Consider the following 25,393-nt stretch of genomic DNA (forward strand, 5'->3'; position numbering starts at 1 on the left):
CTGAATCTGATACATTTGTCTTGAAAATTGTATCTTGTTACACCACACACATTCAGAAATGGCATCAGAGTTTACAAATTATACAAAATAGTAACCTTGGTATGTTTCAAAATATGAGAAGTATCAATTTCTGAAAAACTGTCACTACTACCACACAGTAAATTACTTTCCTCCTCACACACTTTTAAGCACCTGTATTCAGCTTGTAACTCCTCACTACAAAGACAGGGTCAACTTCCGCCCTCTGCACACCTAGCCACTGTTCACTGAATGACAGTGTGTATGCAGCTCATGGTGGATGAGTTATCTCAGGGATAAGAGGAAGGGGTTAAGGAAGACCAAGTCTGGCAGTACAGAGGCAGGAATATTTATTAATATACTTTAATCTTTTTAGAACTGCGGTAGCCCAGATTATTCCATGTATAATATTTTTGTTATTTTATTTCAGTTAGTCATTTTAACCCAGCCACAGGGGATGCACAAACCAGTGTGTTTCTTCGTGCTGGTCCCAAGCCCGGATAAATGGGTAGGTTATGTCAGGAAGGGCATCCGGTGTAAAATTTTGCCAAATCAATATGCAGACAACAATACAAATTTCCATACCAGATCAGTCAAGCCGCGGGCTAACAATGACCGCCATCAGTACTGTTAGCCAACAGGGTGCTGGCAGAAATTGGGCTACTGTTGGCCGAAGAAGAAGGAGAAGAAGAGGGGGGAGATGTGTCCGGAGGCAGGAGGAGAGGACAAAAGTAAAGAGAGTGGAACTAAGGGTAGGAACTTTGAATGTTGGCAGTATGACTGGTAAGGGGAGAGAGTTAGCAGATATGATGGAGAGAAGGAAGGTTGATATATTGTACGTGCAAAAGACTAAATGGAAGGGGAGTAAGGCCAGGTGGATCGGAGGTGGATTCAAATTGTTCTATCATGGTGTGGATGGGAGGAGAAATGGGGTAGGAGTTATTCTGAAGGAACAGTATGTCAAGAGTGTTTTGGAAGTGAAAAGAGTGTCAGGCAGAGTAATGATTATGAAGCTGGAAATTGGAGGTGTGATGATGAAAGTTGTTAGTGCATATGCACTGCAAGTTGGGAGTACAATGGGTGAGAAAGAAGATTTTTGGAGTGAGTTGGATGAAGTGATGAACAGTGTTCCCAAGGGACAGAAAGTGGTGATTGGAGCGGATTTCAATGGGCATGTTTGTGAAGGGAACAGTGGAGACGAGGAGGTGATGGGTAGGTATGGTGTCAAGGAGAGGAATGAAGAACGTCAAAGGATAGTGGATTTTGCCAAAAGGATGGACATGGCTGTGGTGAATACGTATTTTAAGAACAGGGAGGAACATAGGATTATGTACAAGAGTGGAGGAAGATGCACACATGTAGATTACATCCTATCCAGAAGAGTTGATCTGAAGGAGATTGAAGACTGCAAAGTGGTGGCAGGGGAAAGTGTAGTTAAGCAGCATAGGATGGTGGTCTGTAGGATGATGTTGGAGGAAGTTGAAAAAGGAAGACTGCAAGGTTGAGTTTAGGGAGGAAGTGAGACAGGCACTGGGTGGCAGTGAAGAGTTACCAGACAGCTGGGAAACTACAGCAGATGTAGTAAGGGTGACAGCAAGAAGGGTGCATGACGTGACATCTGGAAAGAGGAAGGAGGAAAAGGAAACCTGGTGGTGGAATGAGGAAATACAGGAGAGTATACAGAGGAAGAGGATGGAAGAAGTGGGATAGTCAGAGAGATGCAGAAAGTAGACAAGAGTACAAGGAGATAAGGCGCAAAGTGAAGAGAGAGGTGGCGAAGGCTAAAGAAAAGGCGTATGATGAGTTGTATGAGAGGTTGGACACTAAGGAGGGAGAAAAGGACCTGCACCGATTGGCTAGACAGAGGGACTGAGCTGGGAAAGATGTACAGCAGGCTAGGGTGATAAAGAATAAAGATGGAAACGTACTCACAAGTGAGGAGAGTGTGTTGAGCAGATGGAAAGAGTACTTTGAGAGGCTGATGAATGAAGAGAACGAGAGAGAGAAGAGGTTGGATGATGTGGAGATAGTGAATCAGGAAGTGCAAGATTAGCAAGGAGGAAGTAAGGACAGCTATAAAGAGGATGAAAAATGAAAAAGCTGTTGGTCCAGATGACATACCTATGGAAGCATGGAGGTGTTTAGGAGAGATGGCAGTGGAGTTTTTAACCAGATTGTTTAATGGAATGTTGGAAAGTGAGAGTATGTGTACTGGTGCCGATATTTAAGAAAAAGGGGGATGTGCAGGACTGCAGTAACTACAGGGGAATAAAAGAGATGAGCCACAGCATGAAGTCATGGAAAAGAGTAGTGGAAGCTAGGTTAAGAAGTGAGGTGATGATTAGTGAGCAGCAGTATGGTTTCATGCCAAGAAGGAGCACCACAGATGCAATATTTGCTCTGAGGATGTTGATAGAGAAGTTTAGAGAAGGCCAGAAGGAGTTGCATTACATCTTTGTGGACCTGGAGAAAGCATATGAGAGGGTGCCTCGAGAGGAGCTGTGGTATTGTATGAGGAAGTCGGGAGTGGCAGAGAAGTACATAAGAGTTGTACAGGATATGTACGAGGGAAGTGTGACAGTGGTGAGATCTGTGGTAGGAGTGACAGATGTATTCAACGTGGAGGTGGGATTATATCAGGGATCAGCTCTGAGCCCTTTCTTATTTGCAATGGTGATGGACAGGTTGACAGACGAGATTGGACAGGAGTCCCCGTGGACTATGATGTTTGCTGATGACATTGTGATCTGTAGCGATAGTAGGGAGCAGGTTGAGGAGACAATGGGGATTGTGGAAGAGAGGTGAACAAGAGAGTGCAGGCAGGGTGGAGTGGGTGGAGAAGAGTGTCAGGAGTGATTTGTGGCAGATGGGTATCAGCAACAGTGAAAGGGAAGGTCTACAGGATGGTAGTGAGACCAGCTATGTTATATGGGTTGGTGGCACTGACCAGAAAGCAGAAGACAGAGCTGGAGGTGGCAGAGTTAAAGATGCTAAGATTTGCACTGGGTGTGACGAGGATGGATAGGATTAGAAACGAGTACATTAGAGGGTCAGCTCAAGTTGGACAGTTGGGAGACAAAGTCAGAGAGGCGAGATTGCGTTGGTTTGGACATGTGCAGAGGAGAGATGCTGGGTATATTGGGAGAAGGGTGCTAAGGATAGAGCTGCCAGGGAAGAGGAAAAGAGGAAGGCCTAAGCGAAGGTTTATGGATGTGGTAAGAGAGGACATGCAGGTGATGGGTGTAACAGAGCAAGATGCAGAGGACAGAAAGATATGGAAGAAGATGATCCACTGTGGCAACCCCTAACGGGAGCAGCCGAAAGAAGAAGTAGAAGTCATTGTAGCTACATTAATAGTTTTATTCAGTTTTAATTTTTCATTTTGATTTTGTTAATTATTTGATTTCATTTTATGAAAATATTTTTTATTACCGTATTTTTCGCACCATAAGACGCACTTTTTTTTTCCCCAAAAGAAGGTTGGAAATGTCTGTGCGTCTTATGGAGCGAATATTGCGTCACAAACCATGATGTGTATTACCCGACAAAAGTCAACATCCAGGGGTAGAGGGCGACAAAACTCACTGTTACGTTACAGGCATTCCCTCTGTGCTTGGAGGAATGTTAGACTCATTGACTCGGCATCTAATCCTTGCATGTGCGTGAGTTGCGAAATGTAAACAAATGTAAGCAAAGGCAAGATGGCATCGACATCTCACGAGGGAGCGAAGCGAGTGCAGAAAACAAAATACTCAGCAGACGAAGTTTTGTGCATTATCACTGAGTCGGACTCTGATTTTTCAGAATCTGATTTCGTTGAGAGTGATCAGGAGATCGAACAAGAGAGTGAGGAACTGGCATCAGCTGATTGGGACACCAGCCGATGCCGCCCCAGTTGAGCATATTCGTGCAGCCGATGCACCTATGGCAAGGTTCATGTGGGAGGAATACCTAGACATTGATCCGTGGGAGCCAAACTGGCTACCGGACTTCACAAGACAGTATGGCTTGCTGTTGGACTCGACAGATTACCAGCCACTGGACTACTTCAGGCTGTTCTTTCCTGAAGCTGCCTTTCAGCTGCTGTCAGACGAGACGAACAGGTATGCAGAGCAATTTTTTGAATCGAGGGCTGTGCTTGCACCGCATTCTCGTTTTTCAAACTGGAATCCCACAACAAAACACGAGATGAAGGGCTTTGTGGCATTACAAATATAGATGGGACTAGACAGGCGATATAACTTCAGGGAGCATTGGTCCAAACATGCTTTGTCCCCTGGTGGCATTGAACAGGTTATGCTGCCTGATGATAGGTACGTGCTCCTGCAAAGTGATTGTGAACAACTGAGCTTCATAAATTCTGACACTAGTGATGAGGAGTTCTTGGGGTTTCCATAAAACTAGAAGAGTGCTTGAACCTTAAAGTCTCTCCTTATTTGTTAATGACAGTGATGATGTTTCTTAATACCGCTGTTGAATTTACATGGTTGAATATTATTCTGCTATATTTTATTAAACATACAGTATTAGTACACCATTTGGTTCAGAATATTTTTTTTCTTGTTTTCCTCCTCTAAACCTTGGTGCGTCTAATGGTCAGGTGCGTCTTATGGTGCAAAAAATACGGTAATAGTTTTTGCCTTCATATTAGCCTTATTTCATTGCAATAACCTTGAGTTAAATACACAAACCACAAATCCCTAAGATTAGTGGAACAATCAATCAAGCAAAATTTTGTGGTTTTAATCAAAAACCTGAAATTTTTGCCAAACAAATTCCAAATTCTTTTCAGATATTCTTTTAGTTTGTTTTTTTAGATAAAGTGCTAACAACAACACACCGCAACTCCACATTCTTAAGTGACATTATTCCTCAAATATCACTTAACTAATAAATGCGCTCCACCCGCTACAAGCCAGGGAGGCATTAATTTCCACAAGTGTTAACAGTGGATGAGATAATCAAAAATGCAATAACAAAATCATCAAATACTGTACATATAAAGAAATAAAATAACATAAATGACAGACAATGTCAGAAACACTCCATGTCATGGAGGTGGTGACAAACGTCAACTGGGTGTAGATGAAAAAACAACCGTGTGACCCCAGATTTCTTCACTGAGCATCACAAGCCAAATGTACCTGATACTTATTGCAGCTGCTAATTTTTACAGAGAATGAAGGATGAAAAATATAATTCAGGGATGACCTGAGATTTTAGAAATGTATTAACAAGTAAATAAATGTAACCTCCTTAACCACAGGTTGTAACATTACTCATCTTAAAAATACATGAATGCTTCTTGTATATATTATCTGATGTTGCACTTAAAGTATTGGGTTGTATTAACTGTATTGTATTCTTTCCCTGTTGCAGGTAATTGTACTAGTGACACATATTTGTAAGAGACGTAGAAATAAAAATTTCATCCTACCACATACACATGACCCTGGATGATTTTTTCCTCATTTAGACAACACATTTCCTCACTGACATAGTCCAATAAATTATTCATTTTCTACATCCACTATACTTCTGGGGATCAGGAGCTACAGTGACATAATCCCAGAAAGTTTTGAGTTGCAATTCCAGTTTCTCAGCTATTATTAGAACTAAACATAGTATTACACTTCTTGCCCTTGATAAAGGTGTCTGCTAAATACATAATAATAATGATGGTGATGACAATAAATTTGAAATTAAAAGAAAAATTAAAATGCCAGATAAATAAAAAATGGTTATTATTTTACCTGAAATGATTACTGTCATGTTTTAGTGTCAGCTGTTCAAATCTTTAGATTATTTTTGTGCTTTTAATTCAACATAATGCTCCACGGATTACAATAAGACACTGCTAAGGCTCACTATGTAACTCCAATTCTCATCAATGTCTTCTTCTTGACTGAAATTTTCCTATCTTTACCTTACATTAATAGCTATTTTCTAGAGTATAATTTACAATTACAAGATGCAGGCCTTCTTAAAATTTCAAGGATAAATAATACACTTAGTATTGTAGTAAACAGAACATATAACTATGAGGACCCCAAACTCTGAAGCAACTGATCTGTGAATATTAGAAATGCCCCATTTGTGACATCATTTAAAATGTATTGTTGGAAGAGCTGACGGTTTGTCAGATTGTGTCAATCATTGTGATTGGCTATCAATAAGCTTTTCCCATTCCCTTTAATTTCTTTTTGACGTCTAATATCTCTTGGCTTTGCTGCAACTCTGCTCAAGCCACTTCTTGTTTTGCACAAATCAAAATAAAAGAGAAATATAAGTAAGCCTCAACAGGGACAGACCTAGGGCAATACCTTTAATAATAATAATAATAATAATTCATTACATTTATATAGCGCTTTTCTCAGTACTCAAAGCACTATCCACACAGGGAGGAACCGGGAAGCGAACCCACAATCTTCCACAGTCTCCTTACTGCAAAGCAGCAGCACTACCACTGCGTCACCTTTGTCTTATTGCACTAAAATCATGGATTTTGTTTTGCATCATAGTACAGTATAATGGGATCCAGCAAGTCCACACAGCAAGCTTGGTCAAACAGACTTTGATTTACTCTTTTCTAACAATAATAAGCCCACAAGGTGGCAGCTTAAGATGCTAGTGTATTATTCAACATAGATTTTAATTTCTAAAGAACAGTTAGCAGACATGCAATATACAAATTAGTCTCATGGAAGACATTTTCATAAACAGTGTAAGTAAAAGATTAATAAAAAGTGTACCTGGGATAAAACACAAAGAGTTTTAAATAAGAACTCACAAAACAAATAAATTAAAAGACAGACAAACAAGCCAGGTAGAATGTATTGTTATGTTACCTGTTAGTTCTGCATACTGCCTAAATACATCAAAAGGGCTTGGGCCCAACAAGATAAAAGCATCAATGACTCCACTCTCTGACATCCAGACCACATCAGTATTTGCAACCACCTTCCTTCGCTTCTCAGGGGGGCCAGTATCTGAAGACTGGGATTAGAAATAACATTCATTAAACTGATTGACTGTTTTCTGGCACCCTGTATTTTACAGTTAGTATTTCTGCACAAACATTTTCTAACATTTTCTGCCATTAGATAATATACAAACAAAAAGAAAGACTTTCAGGATTATTTATGCATGATAATCTTTTTTTATATGAAAAAAGGAAAAATACATTTAAGGTTTTGACAGCCTTGATTCAAAGTGACAGTCTTCACATTAGAAACAAAATTAAGTCTGGTCAAACATAATGAAGGACAGCACACATCATGGCTATACAAATAAGAGGTTTCTAAAATACCTTTGATCTGTTAGTCTAAGTAGCACATAAAAAGAGAGGTAAGATGTGGGGTCAATCCAAAATACTGGACACTTATTGATTCTAAAATATGAAAGTTTCAATATAGGCCATTGTGCAGCTCTTCGTAACAACTGAGAAAACACTGATGGCTTATGACAATTCCAGAACATTAGCTAGACGAACAGAAGCAACGAATAAAATGGACAATATGAGATAAAATGGAAATTAACTCTTTTTTGCTATCAAGTATCTGAATAATGACAAACAGCAAAGGTGAAACCTAAGGTTGAATCTGAGGAATGTGATTACCAATTAATTTTAACCACTATCCCTTTGTGATAATGGTAACACTCTTATTGTTCCAATCTTTCACAAAAATCAACAATTCTCTTCCAGCCACACAAGCTTTCCCCTGCAGAGCTACTCACAAACAATAGTGCACCATAAATAAATGTCTCCATGGAATAGAGACATATACAGTGCATCCGGAAAGTATTCACAGCGCATCACTTTTTCCACATTTTGTTATGTTACAGCCTTATTCCAAAATGGATTAAATTCATTTTTTTCCTCAGAATTCTACACACAACACCCCATAATGACAACATGAAAAAAGTTTACTTGAGAGTTTTGCAAATTTATTAAAAATAAAAAAATTGAGAAAGCACATGTACATAAGTATTCACAGCCTTTGCCATGAAGCTCAAAATTGAGCTCAGGTGCATCCTGTTTCCCCTTCTCATCCTTCAAATGTCTCTGCAGCTTAATTGGAGTTCGCCTGTGGTAAATTCAGTTGGTTGGACATGATTTGGAAAGGCACACACCTGTCTATATAAGGTCCCACAGTTGACAGTTCATGTCAGAGCACAAACCAAGCATGAAATCAAAAGAATTGTCTGTAGACCTCCGAGACGGGATTGTTTCGAGGCACAAATCTGGGGAAGGTTACAGAAAAAGTTCAGCTGCTTTGAAGGTCCCAATGAGCACAGTGGCCTCCATCATCTGTAAGTGGAAGAAGTTCAAAACCACCAGGACTCTTCCTAGAGCTGGCCGGCCATCTAAACTGAGCGATCGGGGGAGAAGGGCCTTAGTCAGGAAGGTGACCAAGAACCCGATGGTCACACTGTCAGATCTCCAGAGGTCCTATGTGGAGAGAGGATAACCTTCCAGAAGGACAACCATCTCTGCAGCAATCCACCAATCAGGCATGTATGGTAGAGTGGCCAGAAGGAAGCCACTCCTTAGTAAAAGGCACATGGCAACCCGCCTGGAAATTGCCAAAAGGCACCTGAAGGACTCTCAGACCATGAGAAAGAAAATTCTCTGGTCTGATGAGACAAAGATTGAACTCTTTGGCGTGAATGCCAGGCGTCACGTTTGGAAGAAACCAGGCACCATCCCTACAGTGAAGCATGGTGGTGGCAGCATCATGCTGTGGGGATGTTTTTCAGCAGCAGGAACTGGGATACTAGTCAGGATAAAGGGAAAGATGACTGCAGCAATGTACAGAGACATCCTGGATGAAAACCTGCTCCAGAGCGCTCTTGACCTCAGACTGGGGCGACGGTTCATCTTTCAGCAGGACAACGACCCTAAGCACACAGCCAAGATATCAAAGGAGTGGCTTCAGGACAACTCTGTGAATGTCCTTGAGTGGCCCAGCCAGAGCCCAGACTTGAATCCGACTGAACATCTCTGGAGAGATCTTAAAATGGCTGTGCACCGACGCTTCCCATCCAACCAAGCTTGAGAGGTGCTGCAAAGAGGAATGGGCTAAAACTGGCCAAGGATAGGTGTGCCAAGCTTGTGGCATCATATTCAAAAAAACTTGAGGCTGTAATTTCTGCCAAAGGTGCATCGACAAAGTATTGAGCAAAGGCTGTGAATACTTATGTACATGGGATTTCTCAGTTTTTTTAATTTTTAATAAATTTGCAAAAACCTCAAGTAAACTTTTTTCACGTTGTCATTATGGGGTGTTGTGTGTAGAATTCTGGGGAAAAAAATGAATTTAATCCATTTTGGAATAAGGCTGTAACATAACAAAATGTGGAAAAAGTGATGCACTGTGAATACTTTCTGGATGCTCTGTATACACACTGCAAGAGTTCCTGTGTGTTCTTCCACTAACAAATAATATCCCCACCCTTGAGAAGAACAGCCTGTACAGTGTTCCACCTATATTTCATAAGTTATTGACTGGTTTGCACAAATAACAACAGACCAGACAAAAGTCACACTTTGGACCAGGGCAGGCACTTGTCAGTGGTCTCCATGCTAGAACTAAACATCATCCCTATACAGTACAGTACTGGGTAATACTCTGCAGGCCTTGTTAAATGCCTGTCTGGTCCTTAGGTAAAGTAACTCTGTTAAGGCCTGGCTGAGCAAGATTGAAAAAAAAATTCTAAAAGGAAAAATGGATAATTGGTTATAGTTATGGAAAAATGAAATATAGTTTTTTTACACAAATGAAAATGTTTAAAGGCAACGAAAAAATAGGTAGTTAGTACTAGGGTTTCTCTCCATTAATATCCCAATTCTCTGGATCTTAGCTTGTGTTTAACCATTGTTTAACCCAGTGGGTATGGCCTTGTTTCTAGTGTTTCTTCTTGTTAAGCTCTATCTAATTTTATACTATGATATTCCACTTTCTGCGGTGGGCTGGCGCCCTGCCCAGGGTTTGTTTCCTGCCTTGCACCCTGTGTTGGCTGGGATTGGCTCCAGCAGACCCCCATGACCCTGTAGTTAGGATATAGTGGGTTGGATAATGGATGGATGGATATTCCACTTTGCACTTCAAGGTACAGTTATTTGGCATGGTTGCTTGGTACTACTAAGTAAACAGACAGATGTTTAATGCAAAGCTTTGTGTAATATGCAAAATTAATATTGATCATGCTCTTCCTGGAAACCTGTCTGTCATAATTTTTCTGGTGCTGTGTCCCTAGCTTTACTGATGTTTATTGTTGTTTTTTCTTTTCTTTTTGTTAAAAGTTTTTTTTTCCTTTTGTTAATGTAATTATATCCATCCATTATCCAACCCGCTATATCCTAACTACTGGGTTACAGGGGTCTGCTGGAGCCAATCCCAGCCAACACAGGCAACAAAGCAGGAAACAAACCCTGGGCAGGGCAGCTGCCCACTGCAGTGTGTGTGTGTGTGTGTATATATATATATATATATCCATCCATCCATTTCCCAACCCGCTGAATCCGAACACAGGGTCACGGGGGTCTGCTGGAGCCAATCCCAGCCAACACAGGGCACAAGGCAGGAAACAATCCTGGGCAGGGTGCCAACCCACCGCAGGACACACACAAACACACCCACACACCAAGCACACACTAGGGCCAATTTAGAATCGCCAATCCACCTAACCTGCATGTCTTTGGACTGTGGGAGGAAACCGGAGCGCCCGGAGGAAACCCACGCAGACACGGGGAGAACATGCAAACTCCACGCAGGGAGGACCCGGGAATTGAACCCAGGTCCCCAGATCTCCCAACTGCGAGGCAGCAGCGCTATATATATATATATATATATATATTTATTGTGGAATAGGAATATGGCCTGGACACATTTATTATTTATACAATACTACTTACAGTGAAGCACAGCACACAACCCAATACTCTCCCAAAGTCCAGGCCTCTCTCAATGCCTCTCTTCAGCCGCCTCCACTCCTCTCCTCCTGAGCTCTGTCTCTCTTCCTCCCGACTCCAGTCATCAAATGGAGGTTTGCAGCCCCTTTTATACCCACCCAGATATGCTCCAGGTGCCTCCCAATGAGTGCCTGCCGGCACTCCCCAGTGTGGTGGAAGTGCCAGCTGTGCACTCCGGGTGTCCCTGGTCTTCTTCTCCCCAGCACTTCCGGGTGTGAAGGAAAGTGCTGAGGGCCAGAGCTCCTCAGGCATCGGGGTGCCCCCTGGTGGTGACCATGGGCCCCTATAGGGTTGAGCTTCCAAGCTCCTTTCCCGTGGTCTCCATAGCCACCAGGGCAGTCGCCCCCTTGTTGTCTAGAGGAGTCGTAATCCCTTCTCCGTTCTTTCCGGGCGTCCTGGCTGGGTACCACCCCCAGCCGCTTGCCACAATATATATATATAATTTATTTCCTTCTCTTGTTCAATTATGCTTCTTTAAGCAGATTCCAATTAATTGATCACTTTGTAATTTTGCACTTATTTAGATATGCTGTTTAACCATTTTTCTTGAGCCCTTGGCTGGCAGAGTTATGGGGCAGGGTCTACTAATTACGCAAGTATGCAGCTAACAGCTAGCAAGCATCCTCTTCCATAAGACATCTCAACTAAAAAAACATCTTGTGCAGACTCTTTACATTGAAGTGAGACCATACCACTGGATGCAACAGGAAGCAAAGAGGGGATGAATTTTAGAAGTTGCCAGCTGTTTAAAGTGTATCTTAATACACTGGTAAAGTTATTAAAGACAAGCCTAAACCTATAATTAACATGACATTCTATCCTTATATAGAATGTAGCTGCTTCCATTTATTAATTGATGAAGTGTGATTTACTTGCTATCAGAATGTACAAAATCAATATCTTAATACTCAGTTTGTCAGGATCAGATACACATAAATGAGACTTACCTGGGATGCATTTGCTATGTTAATGTCTACAAGAGTCTCAGATGCATTCAGCCAAAAGATGCCAATAGTCTGTTCAGGTTTATGAGCTATCAATAGAGGTACAGAGCCATAAAGGCCCATTTTACTCCCTATTTTGTAGGCAAACACATCCAGGTTGTATAAACGGTATGGATCCCCATCTCTGAGAAAGCAGACAAAAGTATTAAAAACCTTCATAAAGAATACTACTCATAGTTTAAATTATGCTTGCAAGGATGGCAGTCTTTTTGTATTTCGTTCATATCTTGCAAATTTAGAAGGCATCTGTGCATGCCTCCTTGGGTCTTCAACTTAAGAGCTAAGCCTGGTAACAAAGAAACATATTCTGCTCTTAACCTTTAATGACCTTAATAGGTCATTTAATTAGAACATCCAAAAAGAGATAGTATTACCTGGTATTTTGAAGTTTTAAGGCATCTGCATGTTCTGGGATTCCATACACGTGTTCAAAATGATGAAGTGTGAAGTCCAGGCCCACAGAACTGGGTCCTGAAAGAAAGATGTTTATGCAAATCTAAAGAAGCAACAATTCCACTTCTTCTCATAAAACTAAATGGATGTTCAACCAGCATCTTTCCAAGGGTGGTGGTGCAATCATCTTTACAATTTGTGAAGATCCTTTTATTCTAACAAATTATCCCCTAATACACAGACCATGTGATAATTTATTTCCATAGTACATTTTTCTAGCAGGGATCCAACTGTCTCACAGACCACAGGGAAAAACCAGTCCTTTTAATAATACTTATACCACTTTGTACAGTACATACTTTGGCAAAGATTCATACGCTATTATCAACACATGAACAAATTTGCCAACAGATCTATATTACTAAACGAAGGTTGTGTATATGCATGGATGCCAGAAGCACCAAAAGCGCACGTGCACTGCGCCTCAGCGCCCCAGAGTCAAACCCAGCGGCTTCCCAGAGTCAGTAGGTGGCGCCCAAACAACACAACACAACCTGTAAACTAAACTTCAGGTCACAATGCAATCGCTGCCCGAACACGAACGCGCACACCACCACATATACAACCTTCGTTTAGTAATGTTTGTGTATATGTAAAGATTGCAGAGGCCAGAGGCCACAAGCACCAACAGCGCATGCGCACTGCGCCTCAACGCCCCAGAGTCAAACCCAGCAGCTTCCCAGAGTCAGTAGTTGGCGCCCAAACAACACAACACAACCTGTAAACTAAACTTCAGGTCACAATACAACCACCGCCCAAACACGAACGTGCACACCACCGCATATACAACCTTCGTTTAGTAATGTTTGTATATATGCAAGGATTGCAGAGGCCAGAAGCACCAACAGCACATGCGCACTGCACCTCAGCGCCCCAGAGTCAAACCTAGCAGCTTCCCAGAGTCAGTAGGTGGCACCCAAACAACACAACACAACCTGTAAATTAAACTTAACGTCACAATATAACCGCCACCCGAACGCGAACACCACCACATATACAACCTTCATTTAGTGATGTTTGTATATATGCAAAGAAGAAGCACTGAAAGCACACCCGCACTGCACCTCAGCGCCCCCGAGTCAAACCCAGCGGCTTCCCAGAGTCAGTAGGTGGCGCCCAAACAACACAACACGACCTGTAAACTAAACTTCAGGTAAAGCATGCACCCCAGGTTGTATAAATGCACAGATGCCAAAGGCCACAAGCAAGCCGTACACAGTACAATCTTCGCATATACCACCTTCGTTTAGTAATGTAGCCCTCCAAGATTCAGCACGCGAATTTGCCGCCGTCAGCAAACGACTTCTTGCTAACGACACAGCCATAGAAAAACAAAAACGAGACCGCATGGATAAAAACAATGAACGCAGTCGCCTACAACGTGCTTCTGAAACACCAGAACCAGATGAGTCATGGCTCCAAAAAGAAACCGCTTTAGTACAAATATATTTATTTAATTAAATGAAAACTTTCCCAGGACACACCCACCCTCCATGATTTTTCTTCCCTCCAAATATTGGAGGGAACAGAATTCGATTGCCATTCTTGGATTTGCGATTCTTTCGAGAATCGTGGGTTTGCTGGTTTATTGATAATATGCATTTTTCAGGAATTACTGAATATCAGTGAATTTTCTGAAGAATACAAGGTAGAAATCACTGTCCTGCCAATTAAGAATGGCAGCCAATATCAATGAAACTAAAATCTAACTTGGTTATATTTTTAATCATATGTTTTCATAATAAAGGTATATGTTTCATTAAAATATTTGAAAAAGAGATAAAAGAGAAACAGGAAAGATAAACTCTGATCCAGTCCACGAAAAAATCAAATGATGTTCTCCATGCAGTAAAATACACAATATTAAACTTGACAGATATGGCAGAAAAAGAGCACTAAAAAATCATATAATTATAAAATGTTTATTTAACTAGGACCGTATTCTGATTTAGGAATTAGCTAGAGCGAAATCTGTTGTGTTAGCCTTTCAAGAACAGAGTATGAGACCCCTGGTAATTTTATATGAAATCCTTAAATCCAAAGCAGACACAGTCAGAATATGAAATGAAGTGGAAAGATCATGAAGGTTTAATGCAATGGGGGGGGGGGGGGACATGAAATACAACAAAAGAGTAAAAACAAAAAACAACATAATGTTTCTCAAGTCTCCCTATACAAATAAGTCCCTCACAACTGTCGCATGGAGTGGCTGATCCACTTATTCACAAAGTAATATGCATGAAGTATCCATAAGTAATTCCCTTTATATCTCTCAACCAGGCCACTCCTTCTTTACACCCTGGCCTCTCCCTCCTGCTTACAGTTGGGCTTTTGCCAAATACTTGACTCCTGACTCTAGGGTCAATGGTCATATGGCTAGCAGAGACTTTTAAGCCACAACTCTGAACTGCTTTGAGGTTCCAATTGAGAATCACAGCAGAACTTTGACTTATAAACATTTAGTAAGCAGAATATACAAACTAAACAGAAGGAAAGAGTGTAAAGTTTAAACAAATGTACTAAGTAGACTAGAGTAATGTGCTTTTATGTTGTACAAGAGAATTCTCTATTTCTGTTGATCTGTCTCAGTAACTGCTGCATGACTGTCTCCCATATTCTTGCACTTTCAGACAGCAGCGCCAGGAAAAAGGAAATACCTACTGGGTATTCGCATTCTCCCCTTATACCCACTAGTGCAAGAAGAATGCCATGTACTTGTGCTATGATTCATTCACTGTGGCATATGCAATGACAAACAGACACGTGCCTGAGCCAGTCTCACTCTCACTCTTAGACATGAGTGATGCAAGTAAGGTTGAAATATGCAGGTTGATTAGATGTGTAAGTAGGACAAAAAGTTAAAGTAAAACTAACTAAACTAAATAGTCCAAAATATTTTAATTACTTTTAGCCCATTACTGTGTGCTAAAAATATTTTACTCCATGTCAGAAAGACGCACAGCTTAATATATTAGGAAAAGGGAATTATGTGTGTGCTGTCATATTAAAAATAAAGGCTCTTAATGTCACCCCTACATAGCATCTGTCTTGTCTTCACATTTACTTCAGATCTTACATATACAACTATAGAAAGGCTGATTTGCTTTTTCTGTTCTACCCAAAAGTGACTCTTTTAGGCAGAGAAACAGATAAGTGTACTTGAAACTACCTACCTGTTTAAATAGTACATCCTGATGTTTGTACCAGTATATCTAACTTAATAAATTTGACCGTATATAACCTTTAACTTTATATTTTGTTCTCTGGTAACAGTTTACACATAATAAATCTTATTTCTTTTAACCAGGAATTACCCATGACTCTATTATTACTATTTCAAGACTTTATATAATCTTAATACATAATTCGCCAGTCTCCTCACTCACTCACTCACGTCCGTCCGAAGCCGAATGCGCAGTCGTCTTCTGCGTCGCTGCCCGAAAACCACATGTGCAGTCGCCTTCTGCGCCGCTGCCCGAAAAACCTTACGAGACCCAAATCCAACCCCAACATCGCGGCAGGCGGCGGATTTAGCCGACCTTACGAGACCAAAATCCAACCCCAACATCGCGGCAGGTGGCGAATGCCTCCAAAGAGAAAATTTGCTTCATCAGACGATTTCGGGATTATTAGTCTGAAAATCCCAAATCCTTCCACCCAGACATAGGATATTAGCCCCGATCACAGCCAACCCTCACACTCAAATCTCCACAGGTGATGCGGTACGCATTGTCGTGCGCTGCTGCTGAGATCTGAGTAAAATAAAACGCTGCTGGCTTCGATTAAAGCTCTAGAGGCCTGAAAGGCGATTTCGACTACAGCTCGAGGCCACATTATACTACTGTCTTCAACAGGTACACAGGTGACTTAAACATTTCAAAGTTCATCTCACTTCCAACTTTTATAAATGCCTCCAAAGAGAAAATATGCTTCATCAGACGAATAGCACGAACATGAGAGACTGAAAAAGCAGCAAAAACTTGATCGTCAACAACAACGACGGTCACAAATGTCTCAGGAACAACGTTCACAGGAACAACAAAGAAACACCACCAGCCGCAGGCAACATAGAGCAAATATCACTGATGCAGAACGTGAACTTCAGAGAAGCTATGATGCAGAAATTAAAAGACAACGCCGGACAAACATGACAAATGAAAAAAGGGTGCAGGAACAATCGGTGCATTCCGTAAGAGACTCACAGCGCAGAAGAAATATGACCCAAGAAGAACGAGTTCAAAAGCAATTACTCCACTCAGAAAGAGACAGACTAAGATGGAACAATATGACAGAAGAACAACGGTATCAACACCAATTACTTCATTCCGAAAGAGACAGACAGCGAAGAAGTAACATGACTCAGGAGCAACGACATCAACAGCAATTATTACATTCCCAAAGAGGCAGACAGCGAAGAAGTAACATGACTCAAGAGCAACGACATCAACAGCAATTGCTGCATTCCCAAAGTGACAGACAGCGAAGAAATAACATGACTCAGGAGCAACGAGATCAACAGCAATTAGTGCATTCAGAAAGAGACAGACAGCAAAGGACCAATATGACTCCAGCACAGAGGTCACAAGAAGCTCACAGACAATGCACATGCTGTCATGCAAATCAAGAAACCACTAGGTCTACAACGAAGTACATGGCACTCACTGACTGCAATGATGAAATTACTATTACAGAACACAACTGCGGGCCAGTGAATGCTATTTGTGAATTTTGTAATGCAAGGCATTTTGAAAATGAAAGACCATCAGACGGAAAGTTCTCCACTTGCTGTTCTAAAGGAAAAGTCCATCTACCTGACATTAGGTCATCTGATTTCATAAAAGATCTCCACAGTGGACACCATCAACACTCGAAGAACTTTTTGGACAACATTAGACCAATTAATAGTTCTTTGGCATTTGCATCGATGGGAGCCAACATTGGTCCACCACCAGGTTACGGTCCATATTGCTTCCGTATTAATGGTATGGTTTATCATAGAGCAGGTACTTTGCATCCGCTGGAAGGAGAATCAAGACAATATGCACAGCTATACATTTTAGATCCTGATACAGCTGCAGCCGAGAGGATGACCATGCAGGCAAACATTGGTATAAACAATGACTTGATGCATGTATTAAGCAACTTCATGCATTCCAACAATCCATTTGCGGAAACTTGCAAAATGCTGTATGAAGTTAAACAAGATTCGATTCATGATGCTGCACAGAATGAAGCAATAACCTCAACTGTCACAATGGCCATTGTCAAGGACTAAAAAAATGACCAGCGCAGGCATAATGTTCAACGATGCAATGAAGCTGCCATTATCTTCCAAGACTCTAATGGCAAACCACCACTTGAAAGGGACCTTCTCATTCACTGCAGACCACATGCCAATGATACTAACAAGAGAAAAACTGAAAGAATAAGTATTCTGGACCCCAATCTCGAGCCGTTAGTTTATCCATTATTTTTCCCATATGGAGATCAAAGCTGGGGAATTGACATTCCTTTACAGAAGAGACCAACAGTATTCCGAACCATCGCAATGCTCCACAAAGACCTCGAGAAAGGGTCACACAGATGTCTTATTATGGCTACCACCTATCAGTACGAGAAACATTTAATCCGTTTTTGAGTGCGCAAAAACTTACCCAACAGTACTTAGTGGACGCTTACATAAAAACTGAAGCAAACAGGTTAAATTTCATTAGAAATAATCAATCTACATTACGTGTCGAAAAATACTCAGGACTAATGGAACACTTACAAAATCAAGCTGAGCAAAATGGTCTTCTTCCTGGGGTTCCTGTAATATTACCTTCATCATTCCAAGGTAGCCCAAGAAACATGACTCAGAATTATCAAGATGCAATGGCAATTGTCAGGAAGTACGGCAAACCTGACCTTTTTGTGACCATGACATGTAACCCAAAATGGTATGAAATTACAGAAAACTTGCAAGAAGGTCAATCTCCAAAGTTCAGATCAGATTTAGTAGCTCGAGTTTTCAATCTCAAACTCAAATGTCTCCTTGACGACGTGTGCAAAAGATATGTCTTTGGAGTTGCAGTTGCTAAAATTCATGTGATTGAGTTTCAAAAGCGAGGGCTACCACATGCCCACATTTTAATTATATACTGAAAGAAGAAGATAAACCAAAAACGTCAGAAATTGTGGATAAAGTGGTTTGCGCTGAAATTCCTGACATTAATGACCATCCACGGTTACACGCTATCATTACAAGACACATGACACATGGTCCTTGCGGAGAACACAATCCAAACTCTCCATGTATGGATAGCGGAAAATGTACAAAAAGCTTTCCAAAACCATTTCAAAGGGACACCGTGGTGAATTTGGATGACTATCCCAAGTACCGAAGTAGAGATAATGGTGCTGCTGATTCCTTAAGAGTCACAAACGAACTAAAACAAGTGAACAACCAATGGGTGGTTCCTTACAACGCATACTTAGCCTTGCGTTATAACTGTCACATTAACGTAGAGGTCTGCTCTTCCGTCAAAAGTGTAAAATATTTATTCAAATATGTTTACAAAGGTCATGATTGCGCAAATGTCAAAATTACTGAACATGCAACATTACAACACAACAAAACTTCAAACATTCCTGGATTCCAGATATATTAGTGCCCCGGAAGCCGCTTGGAGGCTATTTGGTTTCAACATGCATGACCAAAGCCATGTAATATATAGGTTACCTGTGCATCTTCCTGACATGCGGAATATATTCTTCCAAGCAAATGATGAAAGCATGAGAACTGCTGTAGAGAATGCTGCAACCAAGAACACTATGCTCACCGCATGGTTCAAACTAAATGCACAGTACAATCCAACAATAAATCCTGGTGATCCAGATCCAACCCAGTATCTATATTCTGATATCCCACGATACTACGTTTGGGATCAAGCAAACAAGCTTTGGAAAACCAGAAAGTCCGGTGGGGACAAAGTAATTGGAAGAATGTGCTCAGTCAGCCTCTCTGCTGATCCAGAGCGGTATTGCTTAAGATTGCTGCTTTTGCATGTGAAAGGTGCAACATCGTTTGAACATCTCCTTCATGGCTGTCAAACCTTTAAACAAGCTGCTGAGAAACGTGGATTACTTCAAAATGAAGCAATTTGGGAATCCACTTTACATGATGCGGTTGTTTGCGATATGCCAATGCAGTTACCAGACTTATTTGCATATATATGCATATTCGCCTCCCCAACAAATGCACTTCAACTTTTCAAACATTTCAAAGAAGACCTCATGGAAGATTTCGTCCGAAAGCACGAACACCACCAAGCCGATTGCCAAATATGCATCAGTCTCTCCATTAATGAAATCAACAATACCTTCCTTTTACATGGGAAAAAGTGTTCTGATTTTGGACTTCCAATGCCTGCCACAGACTTACCCCAAGATACTTCACAAGCCTTCGATGCTGCAACAGAGCAAAGACAAGCAGCACAGATGCTATCCAATTTGAACGCTGAGCAGCAAAACGCTTTCCAGCAAATAATAGCAGCATCAATGAATGAACATTTGCCCCAAAGGTGTTTCTTCTTAGATGGACCTGGAGGCAGTGGCAAAACGTATTTGTACAGAACTTTATTAAGTATAATAAGAAGTGAAGAAAACGTCGCCCTTGCTGTTGCATCTACAGGAATAGCTGACAATCTCCTCCAAGGTGGGGGAACGTACCATTCTCAATTTAAACTACCAATTCCAATTGTTGAAACTTCTGTATCTGCAATGAGAGCAAATTCAAAAGATGCCAACCTAATTCGAGAAGCAAAAATCATCATATGGGACAAATCAACAATGGCTCCAGGGTTGGCATTGAAAACGGTTGACAGTCTTCTCAAACAAATCATGACCAATTACAAACCATTCGGCGGGAAACTTTTACTGCTTGGTGGTGATTTCCGACAAACTTTACCTATTATTCTACATGGAGATAGAGCTGCAATTGTAGAAGCAAGTATAAAATTCCACAACCTGTGGTCAAACTTTCAAACTCTCAAGTTGAACAACAACGTACGATCACTTGACCCTCCGTTTACCAAGTGGCTTCTTGCTTTAGGAAATGGAGACCTTCCCGAAATTGACGGTCTTCCCGAAGATATGATTGAAATTCCAAGTGATATGTTAACGGATGATATTGTCAAAGACATATTTGGCGAAAGATTGCACCCTGCAAACATACAAGACTATTCCAAAAAGGCTATTTTATCTCCCAAGAATTCTGACGTTGATGGCATCAACGAACGAGTCTTGAAAATATTACATGGAGAAACGATGACATATTTAAGCTCTGACTCTATTGATGACTGTTCTGAAAAAGATGCTCAGAATTATCCAACTGAATTTCTGCATAGTTTGACACCATCTGGAATGCCACCTCGTGTTCTGAATTTACAGACAGGTGCAATTGTGCAACTTCTTCGTAATCTGAACACTAAAAGAGGACTATGTAACGGAACAAGGCTTGCTGTGAAGGATCTCAAGCCCAACCTTATCATTGCAGAAGCTTTAACTGGATCTGCCAAACAACACATTGTTTTCATACCGAGAATTGACTTGGCACCTTCAAATGTGGATCTCCCTTTTGTCTTGCGAAGACGACAATTCCCTGTCAAACTAGCATTCGCCATGACTATAAACAAGTCACAAGGACAAACATTTGACATGGCAGGAATATTCCTTGCCGAACCCGTTTTTAGCCATGGTCAATTGTATGTGGCTTTTTCAAGAGTCAGAAGGGCAAGTGATGTAAAGATGGGCCACATCAAGGGAAATTACTACCAAACAGTGAGAGTGTCTTCACAAAAAATATACTCCACAGAGAGATTTTACAACTTTAGTTGCATACTGACAGGCCTCCAGTATACAAACAAAAAATGTTGTCATAGATAGCATGTATTTTTTAAGTGTACAGTATTTTTCGCCGTGATAAAGTCATATATATCCCAAACCTCTTACTTATCATTACTTACATCACTTTCTTATTTATTTCTTACTTATCATTTGTTCTTCATACACTGCTGACACAAACTCGTTCCCGTTTCATCTTACGTTGTCGAAACGGGCTTTTTGTCTAGTACTTTATAAAAGAGATGGGTTTCTGGACCAAGACAATTTATCTGTAGGCTGATTGGTTTGTTTCAAATACTTTGTAGTTATTATATGTAAATGAACCTAGCTGACTAAAGGAAGCAGCATGGTGGCGCAGTGGTAGCGCTGCTGTCTCGCAGTAAGGAGACCTGGGTTCGCTTCCCGGGTCCTCCCTGCATGGAGTTTGCATGTTCTCCCCGTGTCTGCGTGTGTTTCCTCCCACAGTCCAAAGACATGCAGGTTAGGTGCATTGGCGATCATAAATTGTACTTGGGGTATGTTTGTGTGTGCCCTGCAGTGGGCTGGCACCCTGCCCGGGTTTGTTCCTGCCTTGCGACCTGTGCTGGCTGGGATTGGATCCAGCAGACCCCCGAGACCCTGTGTTAGGATATAGCGGGTTGGAAAATGACTGATTGACTGATTAAAGGAAGCTTTCTGTTAGATGTGTTCAGTCTGCTATGCTGCATTAAAAGAGAGCATGTGAGACTATACCAATAGGTGTAAATAAAACACACCCGTGAATAGAGATTTTATATAACGATGCTTCAAGACTCTTCTTAATTACTAAGTATTTTCCATAATAGTTGCTATAGTGTTAGAGATGTAACCCCCACTTATAGCTTAGTATGTAACCCCAAGTTAGATGCTTAACCAAAGAGGGCTCATATTTTTTAAAATTATTCTAAACAAATACACTACAATCTACACTTTTAAAGCATCTTAGGAATGTGTTCACTACATGAAATTAAGGTTGTCTCATAAGTCATACCATTGGCTTTAATATCAGTGAATGTTTTAAATTCTTCCTTCCATAATCCCAAAGGGTCTTCCTTCTGAAACAGACATTAAAACATCAAATGTAATATACTTTGTATGTACATTCCTATATAAAGTAAATTACTGCATTAAAATTGAATTTCCAATTCTGCACTTATTACTCTTGTTTTTTCATCAAAATATTATATCATTATTGTGCAAATGACCTAGTGAAGCTATCCATTGCTGTGAACTGGCAACCAAAAGAACCACACTGTGTCAAGCAGATTTAAGTCACTATCTGATTAACTCTGCTTTACCTCTTATTTTCTCTAATTTATTAAACAAATGAAAACTGTAAGAAATTGAAATAGTGTAAATAGTATGTGGTAAAGAACTCTCTGTATTTTTAAAAATACTCATTACAAACAATGCACTAAACATATAAAACCCATGATTAAGGTAGTGAATAAACAGCATTTAATGATGAGCAAAACATTAGGAAATTAAATACCTGTCCACTGCTGGCATCAATAGTCCTGTGAAAAATAAAAAGGGGTTTTATTTTTTTAATAGAGTTTATTCCAAGAAAATAACATTCCATACAATCAAGACTTACTTTTACAGCAAAGAAAATAACATTACATACAATCAAGTCAAACTTAACAATCCTGAATTAAACCATCCATCCATCCATCCATCCATTTTCCAACCCGCTGAATCCGAACACAGGGTCACGGGGGTCTGCTGAAGCCAAACCCAGCCAACACAGGGCAGGAACCAATCCCGGGCAGGGTGCCAACCCACCGCAGGACACACACACACACACCAAGCACACACTAGGGCCAATTTAGAATAGCCAATCCACCTAACCTGCATGTCTTTGGACTGTGGGAGGAAACCGGAGCGCCCGGAGGAAACCCATGCAGACACGGGGAGAACATGCAAACTCCACGCAGGGAGGACCCAGGTCCCCAGGTCTCCCAACTGCGAGGCAGCAGCGCTACCCACTGCGCCACCATGCCGCCCCCTGAATTAAACTCCCACCCAAAAATGGGATTTTAGTAATCAATAAAGATTACATGGCAAAGAATTTAATAATAAGCATGCTGAAGCCAATGTACTGACACAGTGGCATTGTCTAGCCCAGTGATGGCGAACCTTTTAGAGACCGAGTGCCCAAACTGCAACCCAAAACCCACTTATTTATGGCAAAGTGCCAACCTGGCAATTTAACTTGAATACTGAGGTTTTAGTTTAGAAAAAACAACTCATACATTAACATCTTTTGCCTTAAAAGAAAAACACAATAACAGAGCTTTCAATGATACAAACAACTTTTTATTGAAAGGTAACTGTTTGCATTTGGCATGCTTTTGAAAAATTAATATGATTTTTGCTGTTGTATGAGTGCTGATAATTTGTCTAACCTTGGCTCATACTTTGTAAGTTTGACAGCAACACATGCAGCACTCAGGTCATCTGTTAGTCTGTTTCTGGTGTCAGATTTGATATAATTCAAAGCTGAAAACAGCTGCTCACAAGCATAAGATGATCCAAACAAAGTAAGGAAAGCAATCCCAAGTGCTTTCATTGACTTAAAATTATTTGGCAGAGAATTCCACACTTTAAAGATTTCATTTCCAGAAATAACTGTGCTGTCCTTTGTCATCCCTTCTATCTTCTTAAGTGTTTCACGCAGCTCTTCCCCATTAACCTTCGTTCCCGTTCTCTCTCATTGTTTTCCCCTTTCCATCCGCCTTGCGCTTCTATTATATATTACGGGGACGTGGATCAGGTGTGGCGATTAGCAGCTCCTGGCAACAGTTACAGATGTGGATGACTCCTCACCTGTGCACTTAAGAGAGGACCGCCCACATCATGAAGCTCCCAGGAACCACTCCGGCCACACTACCACACCCCCCCCCAATCCCCCCCCCCCCCTCTAAGCCGCGAGTGAGGTGGTTATCTATTAAAACTGGCCTTTTCAATTTTGAGCTGTGGACCCACTATACCACATCCCCTCCAACCTAGTTCCTCTCCAACCCCACCACGGGAATCACCTTCACCACAGACTCAACAGGCTACCGTCCGCACCGCACCCTCACGCTGCATGTGAGCCACCCACCTTACCCCAGATGGGAGGAAGGAAGCGCTCCCATTGGGCTGCTGGGCAGAGGGGCGGGTGATGTGGGAAATGTCCTCAGGCGCGTGTGGAGAGGGGGAGGGGAGCAGGGAGGGGAGCAGCCTGGCCCTGCGTCCCTCTGGCTTTCTAGTAACGAACTCTGTGCTGGGGCGACAGCGCGCGTACCCACAGAGATTGCTCTGAGTACCAACTCTGGCACGTGTTCCATAGGTTCGCCACCACTGGTCTAAGCTATAGGACGCCTACATGTCCTAGATAACATAACCAAAACAGACCTTTTCATCTAATTATATTACAAAAGTGTCTTTACAAAAAGAGCTGCTACTTCACATGCATTCATTGTGTTATAAGCTTACACCAATTGCAGTTTGTAGTCCTTCAAAACATTCCAGTTTGTAGTGACCTCCCAGAAATTGATCTTATTTTATGTGCAGTAGCTTCCTTGACATAACACTGTATTACAGGAACTTTTACTAAGAAAACAACATTGAAGTTTAAAGTAGCAAGATAAAGAACAAGATCACTCAGAAAATTATCAAATTTGAAACTTTGATTAGTCTACCTAAGTATAAGGGACTGACAATGTGAGATGAAGATGAAGGGAATCCTAAACATGTTCATAGTGAAAAGGACATGAAATAATAAATACACACAAACAACCCTGTTTTAATGCACTGACTCCTTCTTTCTGGTCAGTGTTGACAAGCACTTGTGAAGAGAAATGAGGTTGCCGGTTTATTCAAATGAACAGTACCACTGAGCAAGAGGTTCGACATACAAGTAAAGAACAGCAAGTGTTCTGCACAGGAAACAGACATTGGATAATGTACTGCATGGAAAATAACCTGTGGAGTGGATGAAGTGAGATGTAGTTAGCAACTGTTCTATTACTCTCAACTAAGTGCCAGACACTGAGAC

The 25,393-nt window shown here is 41.2% G+C and overlaps 1 protein-coding gene across 1 annotated transcript in view; it reads right to left on the reverse strand.

Moving 5' to 3' along the window:
• ganc (glucosidase, alpha; neutral C) overlaps positions 1-25,393 on the reverse strand; it is a 124,604-nt gene that overhangs the window by 74,552 nt on the left and 24,659 nt on the right. Inside the window, exons 6-10 of the mRNA XM_028822299.2 lie at positions 22,844-22,868; positions 22,343-22,406; positions 12,372-12,468; positions 11,941-12,121; positions 6,867-7,014 (exon numbers count right to left, since the gene is read on the reverse strand). Of these exons, the coding sequence (XP_028678132.2) occupies positions 6,867-7,014; positions 11,941-12,121; positions 12,372-12,468; positions 22,343-22,406; positions 22,844-22,868 (515 nt within the window). The remainder of the gene's footprint in view (positions 1-6,866; positions 7,015-11,940; positions 12,122-12,371; positions 12,469-22,342; positions 22,407-22,843; positions 22,869-25,393) is intronic.

The sequence above is a fragment of the Erpetoichthys calabaricus genome, chromosome 16, assembly GCF_900747795.2.
Source record: "Erpetoichthys calabaricus chromosome 16, fErpCal1.3, whole genome shotgun sequence".
NCBI lineage: Eukaryota > Metazoa > Chordata > Cladistia > Polypteriformes > Polypteridae > Erpetoichthys > Erpetoichthys calabaricus.